The sequence below is a fragment of the Oncorhynchus keta genome, chromosome 30 (assembly GCF_023373465.1).
Source record: "Oncorhynchus keta strain PuntledgeMale-10-30-2019 chromosome 30, Oket_V2, whole genome shotgun sequence".
Taxonomy (NCBI): domain Eukaryota; kingdom Metazoa; phylum Chordata; class Actinopteri; order Salmoniformes; family Salmonidae; genus Oncorhynchus; species Oncorhynchus keta.
The window spans coordinates 15,881,240-15,890,129 of NC_068450.1; the positions used below are offsets into that span (position 1 = coordinate 15,881,240).

Here is an 8,890-nt window from a genome sequence, read left to right on the forward strand (position 1 = left end):
AGAATGTGGTCTCCTGAGAGAGAGACATGTTGGAACCATCATATAATAGAAAAGAATGTGGTCTCCTGAGAGAGAGATGTTGGAACCATCATATAATAGAAAAGAAAAGAATGTGGTCTCCTGAGAGAGAGACATGTTGGAACCATCATATAATAGAAAAGAATGTGGTCTCCTGAGAGAGAGACATGTTGGAACCATCATATAATAGAAAAGAAAAGAATGTGGTCTCCTGAGAGAGAGACATGTTGGAACCATCATATAATAGAAAAGAATGTGGTCTCCTGAGAGAGAGACATGTTGGAACCATCATATAATAGAAAAGAATGTGGTCTCCTGAGAGAGAGACATGTTGGAACCATCATATAATAGAAAAGAAAAGAATGTGGTCTCCTGAGAGAGAGACATGTTGGAACCATCATATAATAGAAAAGAATGTGGTCTCCTGAGAGAGAGACATGTTGGAACCATCATATAATAGAAAAGAAAAGAATGTGGTCTCCTGAGAGAGAGACATGTTGGAACCATCATATAATAGAAAAGAATGTGGTCTCCTGAGAGAGAGACATGTTGGAACCATCATATAATAGAAAAGAATGTGGTCTCCTGAGAGAGAGACATGTTGGAACCATCATATAATAGAAAAGAAAAGAATGTGGTCTCCTGAGAGAGAGACATGTTGGAACCATCATATAATAGAAAAGAAAAGAATGTGGTCTCCTGAGAGAGAGACATGTTGGAACCATCATATAATAGAAAAGAATGTGGTCTCCTGAGAGAGAGACATGTTGGAACCATCATATAATAGAAAAGAAAAGAATGTGGTCTCCTGAGAGAGAGACATGTTGGAACCATCATATAATAGAAAAGAATGTGGTCTCCTGAGAGAGAGACATGTTGGAACCATCATATAATAGAAAAGAATGTGGTCTCCTGAGAGAGAGACATGTTGGAACCATCATATAATAGAAAAGAAAAGAATGTGGTCTCCTGAGAGAGAGACATGTTGGAACCATCATATAATAGAAAAGAATGTGGTCTCCTGAGAGAGAGACATGTTGGAACCATCATATAATAGAAAAGAAAAGAATGTGGTCTCCTGAGAGAGAGACATGTTGGAACCATCATATAATAGAAAAGAATGTGGTCTCCTGAGAGAGAGACATGTTGGAACCGTCATATAATAGAAAAGAAAAGAATGTGGTCTCCTGAGAGAGAGACATGTTGGAACCGTCATATAATAGAAAAGAATGTGGTCTCCTGAGAGAGAGACATGTTGGAACCGTCATATAATAGAAAAGAATGTGGTCTCCTGAGAGAGAGACATGTTGGAACCATCATATAATAGAAAAGAATGTGGTCTCCTGAGAGAGAGAGATGTTGGAACCATCATATAATAGAAAAGAATGTGGTCTCCTGAGAGAGAGACATGTTGGAACCATCATATAATAGAAAAGAATGTGGTCTTCTGAGAGAGAGACATGTTGGAACCATCATATAATAGAAAAGAATGTGGTCTTCTGAGAGAGAGACATGTTGGAACCATCATATAATAGAAAAGAATGTGGTCTCCTGAGAGAGAGACATGTTGGAACCATCATATAATAGAAAAGAATGTGGTCTCCTGAGAGAGAGACATGTTGGAACCATAATATAATAGAAAAGAAAAGAATGTGGTCTCCTGAGAGAGAGAGACATGTTGGAACCATCATATAATAGAAAAGAATGTGGTCTTCTGAGAGAGAGACATGTTGGAACCATCATATAATAGAAAAGAATGTGGTCTCCTGAGAGAGAGACATGTTGGAACCATCATATAATAGAAAAGAATGTGGTCTTCTGAGAGAGAGACATGTTGGAACCATCATATAATAGAAAAGAATGTGGTCTTCTGAGAGAGAGACATGTTGGAACCATCATATAATAGAAAAGAATGTGGTCTTCTGAGAGAGAGACATGTTGGAACCATCATATAATAGAAAAGAATGTGGTCTTCTGAGAGAGAGACATGTTGGAACCATCATATAATAGAAAAGAATGTGGTCTCCTGAGAGAGAGACATGTTGGAACCATCATATAATAGAAAAGAAAAGAATGTGGTCTCCTGAGAGAGAGACATGTTGGAACCGTCATATAATAGAAAAGAATGTGGTCTCCTGAGAGAGAGACATGTTGGAACCATCATATAATAGAAAAGAATGTGGTCTCCTGAGAGAGAGACATGTTGGAACCATCATATAATAGAAAAGAAAAGAATGTGGTCTCCTGAGAGAGAGACATGTTGGAACCGTCATATAATAGAAAAGAATGTGGTCTCCTGAGAGAGAGACATGTTGGAACCATCATATAATAGAAAAGAATGTGGTCTCCTGAGAGAGAGACATGTTGGAACCATCATATAATAGAAAAGAATGTGGTCTTCTGAGAGAGAGACATGTTGGAACCATCATATAAAAGAAAAGAAAAGAATGTGGTCTCCTGAGAGAGAGAGACATGTTGGAACCATCATATAATAGAAAAGAATGTGGTCTCCTGAGAGAGAGACATGTTGGAACCGTCATATAATAGAAAAGAAAAGAATGTGGTCTCCTGAGAGAGAGACATGTTGGAACCGTCATATAATAGAAAAGAATGTGGTCTCCTGAGAGAGAGACATGTTGGAACCATCATATAATAGAAAAGAATGTGGTCTCCTGAGAGAGAGACATGTTGGAACCATCATATAATAGAAAAGAATGTGGTCTCCTGAGAGAGAGACATGTTGGAACAGTCATATAATGGAATAGAAAAGAATGTGGTCTCCTGAGAGAGAGACATGTTGGAACCGTCATATAATGGAATAGAAAATAATGCGGTCTCCTGAGTGGTGCAGCGGTCTAAGGCACTGCATCACAATGCTAGAGGCATCACTACAGACCCGGGTTCGATCCCTAGTTCTGAACCCTCCCCCCCACCACCAACATAGCTCAGGCGGTAGGAAGCTCTCTCATCCATTTATATGCAAATGATACAGTCTATTACCCAGCTGGCCTCTCCCCAGATTATGTGTTAAAGGCTTTTTTTTGTATCCAACAAACTTTCTTTGCCCCTAAACTAGTTCTGAACATGGCTAGAATGTCCTTCTCTCAGCACATACCCAAGCGGCAGTCTAAGGTTAAATCTAGACTTGGTTTCCTCTTTCGTAATCACTCTCCTTTCACCCCAGCTGCCAAACTAACCCTGATTCAGATGACCATTCTACCCATGCTAGATCAGAGATCGGTAGGTAATGGTGCTCTCGAGCGGCTAGATGTTCTTTACCATTCGGCCATCAGATTTGCCACCAAAGCTCCTTATAGGACAGATCACTGCACTCTATAGTCCTCTGTAAACTGGTCATCTGCAAGACCAACTGGTTGATGCTTATTTATAAAACCCTCTTAGGCCTCACTCCCCCCTATCTGAGATATCTACTGCAGCCCTCATCCTCCGCATACAACACCTGTCCTGCCAGTCACATTCTGTTAAAGGTCCCTAAAGCACACACATCCCCGGGTCGCTCCTATTTTCAGTTCACTACAGCTAGAGACTGGAACGAGCTGCAACAAACTGGACAGTTTTATCTCCATCTCTTCATTCAAAGACTCAGTCATGGACACTCTTACTGACACTTGTGGCTGCCTTGCGTGATGTTGGTTGTCTCTACCTTTTTGCCCTTTGTGCTGTTGTTTGTGCCTAACAATGTTTGTACCATGTTTGTGCCACTACCATGTTGTGCTGCTGCCATGTTGTGTTGCTACTGTGTTGTTATCATGTTGTGTTGCTACCATGCTGTGTTGTCATGTGGTGCTGCCATACTGCGTTGTTGTCTTAGGTCTCTCTTTTGACTCTTGGTAGGCCGTCATTGTAAGTAAGAATTTATTCTTAACGGACTTGCCTAGTTAAATAAAGGTTAAATAAAAATACATAAATTAAAAGATACTGAGAGGAGGGAGAGGCAAAATATGGTTAATAGATTCATCAAATGTTTTCTGTCCTCCGTACTTCCCCTTCCCCACCTCCACTCCTCCCACTGTCAGCACGAGGGGTGGGGATCTGTGTTTCTGCATGTGTGGGAACATTTTGTGTGTGTGTGTGTATATATGTGTGTCTCACCTGGTTGTTGTGTGGCATCCCGTACAGCGCTTCTACCAAGTCTGCCGCTCTCTTTAGAATGACTTCCTGTGGAGGAAGAGAGAAAAGGATGGGGTGAATACGGAACTCTTCCCAGGACTTCACTCCATTTCATTACACATTGTGCTATGAATGCAGGATTGAGGGATGGAAAGAAAGAGAGAGAGAAGAAGAGAAATGTGCAGATCCCAACCACTGGTTATTATCTAGGCAGTATGCAAAAAAGTGTGTGAGAGAGAGAGTCTACCTCTGAATAAAACACGAGTTTCTCTCTCCATCATTGAACCATCAACAAGCAATCCTGTCTACATTTCCCCACAGACTAACCTCTCAATCCTGTCTACATTTCCCCACAGACTAACCTCTCAATCCAGTCTACATCTCCCCACAGACTAACCTCCCATTCCTGTCTACCTTTCCCAACAGACTAACCTCTCAATCCTGTCTACATTTCCCCACAGACTAACCTCTCAATCCTGTCTACACTTCCCCACAGACTAACCTCTCAATTACATTTACATTTAAGTCATTTAGCAGACGCTCTTATCCAGAGCGACTTACAAATTGGTGCATTCACCTTATGACATCCAGTAGAATAGTCACTTTACAATAGTGCATCTAAATCTTTTAAGGGGGGTGAGAAGGATTACTTTATCCTATCCTAGGTATTCCTTAAAGAGGTGGGGTTTCAGGTGTCTCCGGAAGGTGGTGATTGACTCCGCTGTCCTGGCGTCGTGAGGGAGTTTGTTCCACCATTGGGGGGCCAGAGCAGCGAACAGTTTTGACTGGGCTGAGCGGGAACTGTACTTCCTCAGTGGTAGGGAGGCGAGCAGGCCAGAGGTGGATGAACGCAGTGCCCTTGTTTGGGTGTAGGGCCTGATCAGAGCCTGGAGGTACTGAGGTGCCGTTCCCCTCACAGCTCCGTAGGCAAGCACCATGGTCTTGTAGCGGATGCGAGCTTCAACTGGAAGCCAGTGGAGAGAGCGGAGGAGCGGGGTGACGTGAGAGAACTTGGGAAGGTTGAACACCAGACGGGCTGCGGCATTCTGGATGAGTTGTAGGGGTTTAATGGCACAGGCAGGGAGCCCAGCCAACAGCGAGTTGCAGTAATCCAGACGGGAGATGACAAGTGCCTGGATTAGGACCTGCGCCGCTTCCTGTGTGAGGCAGGGTCGTACTCTGCGGATGTTGTAGAGCATGAACCTACAGGAACGGGCCACCGCCTTGATGTTAGTTGAGAACGACAGGGTGTTGTCCAGGATCAATCCTGTCTACATCTCCCCACAGACTAACCTCCCAATCCTGTCTACATTTCCCCACAGACTAACCTCTCAATCCTGTCTACATTTCCCAACAGACTAACCTCTCAATCCTGTCTACATTTCCCCACAGACTAACCTCTCAATCCTGTCTACATTTCCCAACAGACTAACCTCTCAATCCTGTCTACATTTCCCCACAGACTAACCTCTCAATCCTGTCTACCTCTCCCCTCAGACTAACCTCTCAATCCTGTCTACATTTCCCCACAGACTAACCTCTCAATCCTGTCTACCTCTCCCCTCAGACTAACCTCTCAATCCTGTCTACATTTCCCCACAGACTAACCTCTCAATCCTGTCTACAACTCCCCACAGACTAACCTCCCAATCCTGTCTACCTTTCCCAACAGACTAACCTCTCAATCCTGTCTACCTTTCCCAACAGACTAACCTCTCAATCCTGTCTACATTTCCCCACAGACTAACCTCTCAATCCTGTCTACATCTCCCCACAGACTAACCTCTCAATCCTGTCTACATCTCCCCACAGACTAACCTCTCAATCCTGTCTACATCTCCCCACAGACTAACCTCCCAATCCTGTCTACCTTTCCCAACAGACTAACCTCTCAATCCCGTCTACCTTTCCCAACAGACTAACCTCTCAATCCTGTCTACCTCTCCCCTCAGACTAACCTCCCAATCCTGTCTACATCTCCCCACAGACTAAACTCTCAATCCTGTCTACATCTCCCCACAGACTAACCTCTCAATCCTGTCTACATTTCCCCACAGACTAACCTCTCAATCCTGTCTACATCTCCCCACAGCCCGCACAGCTGCACAGCCTGCCTATGACACTTCACAGCCTGCCTATGACACTGCACAACCTGCCTATGACACCGCACAGTCTGCCTATGACAATCTGTCTACACTTGTAGTAGTCTGTAATCTGCGTTCCCTAATCTCTGCCCTGTGATTATCCTATCAACCCCCGTCACCTAAAACAATATACACAAACCGTGTATGTGTATGTGTGAGTGAGTGTGTGTGTGTGTGTGTGTGTGTGTGTGTGTGTGTGTGTGTGTGTGTGTGTGTGTGTGTGTGTGTGTGTGTGTGTGTGTGTGTGAGATGTAGACAAGCACAGAGCATGTGTGTGCTCTCACTCCGACATACTGCTTTTCAATCAGCCCCCTGAACTCTCACACACACACACACACACACACACACACACACACACACACACACACACACACACACACACACACACACACACACACACACACACACACACACACACACACACACACACACACACACACACACACACACACACACACACACACACTCACAGGACATGCCAGGAGGGTCAGCAAAGCAATAAAGAGTGTGAAGCGCCGTCAGAGGTGCTAAATTCACTCAATGATGGGAATTCTGCTTCTGTGTTACCTTCCCATTACTAGATGTATACAAGAGAGAGGGGGAGCGGGGGAAGGAGAGAGAGTGAGAGAGAAAGAGATATGTATGGGGGGGTGAAATGGGTAGATAGAGAGTGGAGTCCTATCTTGTCAGTCCGCTCTAGGTGATTGAGAGACATGGGGTCCCAGGGAAGATAAGTGGATCTTTAGTATGTATGCTCTCTCTCTCTCCTCTCCCTGCGTTCCCTTCTTTTCCTCGACGCCCCATGCCTCCCAGGGATGACTAGATGGACGGATGGAGGGAGGAGAGGAGGAGGAGGGGAAATGAGGAAAGAGTATTAGGGCACAGACAGAACCCCCACTGTGTGCTATAAAGAGGAGAGCACTACTCCCTCCCTCCCTCCCTTCCTCTCTCTCTCCTTCCCATCTCTTCATCTCAGTATCTTTATCCCCTAAGTCTCTCCCCATCTCCATTTCTCTCTCTCTCTCTGTCTTTGTCTCTCTCTCTCTCTCTCTCTCTCTCTCTCTCTCTCTCTCTCTCTCTCTCTCTCTCTCTCTCTCTCTCTCTCTCTCTCTCTCTCTCTCTCTCTCTCTCTCTCTCTCTCTCTCTCTCTCTCTCTCTCTCTCTCTCTCTCTCTCTCTCTCTCTCTCTCTCTCTTCTCATCCCCTGTTCTGTCTGTCTGTTTAGTCCTGGGGTCTGTTGAGTTAGTAAAGTGATTATGAGGACTGGGGTCCAGAGTCACTCTAAAGATAATCACAGAAATGTTGTTAGCTGCTCTATGTCCATAGATAGTACCGCTTACCGTAAAACATTTCCTGGACTGTGTGTGTGTGTGTGTGTGTGGGCGTGCATATGGTGTGTGTGTGTGTGTGTGTGTGTGTGTGTGTAGGGACTCTTCCTGTAAAGGCTGTGAGGGCCTGATATAAACAGGAAGGGAACCTGATCCAGACCTCTGGCCTGCTGTCATCTGGCGGTCAACGGAATCATTAGCCACACCAGACGGAACCTTGACAAACCAGACGGAACCTAGCCACCAGCCAGATGGAATTTAAGGAGGGAAGATTCATTTAAGACGCCTTTTTAAGTAATAATATGTAGAGGGGACACCTGTTTCAGAGGATACAAGAGACAAGTTCCTACTGAGTCTATGTCCAAATGACACCCTAATCCCTATTTAGTGCACTACTTTTGATCCAATGGACAGTTGTCAAAAGTAGTGCTCTGCATAGGGAATAGGGTACCGTTTGGAACACAATTCTTGTTTCTCTGCAGTGATTAAGTTCAGTTGTTGCCAGAAGCACGGTCAACAACACATTGTTGTTAGCTCAATAAAGACTCAATAGAGGTGAAATGAACAACCAGGCCTGCCTGCTACCTACCTACCGACCAACGTACCTACCGACCAACGTACCTACAGACCTACCTACCTACCTACCAGTGGAGGCTGCTGAGGGGAGGACAGCTCATAATAATGGCTGGAACAGAGCAAATAGAATGTCATTAAACACATGGAAACCATGTGTTTGATGTATTCGTTACCATTCCACCTATTCCACTTCAGTCATTACCACAAGCCTGTTCTCCTCAATTAAGATGCCACCAACCTCCTGAGCTACCTCTGTTCATTTATTGGAGGAAGGAAAGAGAGGGGGGAGGGATGGAGAGAGAGAAATATATATATATATATAGAGAGAGAGAGAGAGAGAGAGAGAGAGAGAGAGAGAGAGAGAGAGAGAGTGAAGGGGAGGAGATACAGGGGGTTGTTAGTCCAAAGATCAGGGGCCATATGTATCAAGCATCTCAATAGGTGTGCTGATTTGTTCCACAGACCTTACCACCAGACATGACCCAGAGTGAGGGAGAGGTGATTTCTCTCTTAACCTCCTACACCTGTTTGCTCTCCCCTCCCCCGCTGTCTCTCAGTGCTGGACGAGCAATCAAGCCCAGCGCACAAATATGTGTGTGTGGTCAGTAATAACGCCCAGCTGGGCGGTTCTTCGATCCCCAGCTGACTGAACCATGATGGATCACCTGTATACCTCTCCTACCCCTTCTCCTCC

At 44.8% G+C, this 8,890-nt stretch overlaps 1 protein-coding gene across 4 annotated transcripts in view; it reads right to left on the reverse strand.

Moving 5' to 3' along the window:
• Positions 1–8,890, reverse strand: part of LOC118372978 (transcription factor COE1-A-like) — a 139,406-nt gene that overhangs the window by 25,064 nt on the left and 105,452 nt on the right. For all 4 annotated transcript variants that reach the window (XM_052487818.1, XM_052487817.1, XM_052487816.1 and 1 more), the window contains exon 12: positions 4,132–4,197. In XM_052487818.1, the coding sequence (XP_052343778.1) occupies positions 4,132–4,197 (66 nt within the window). The remainder of the gene's footprint in view (positions 1–4,131; positions 4,198–8,890) is intronic.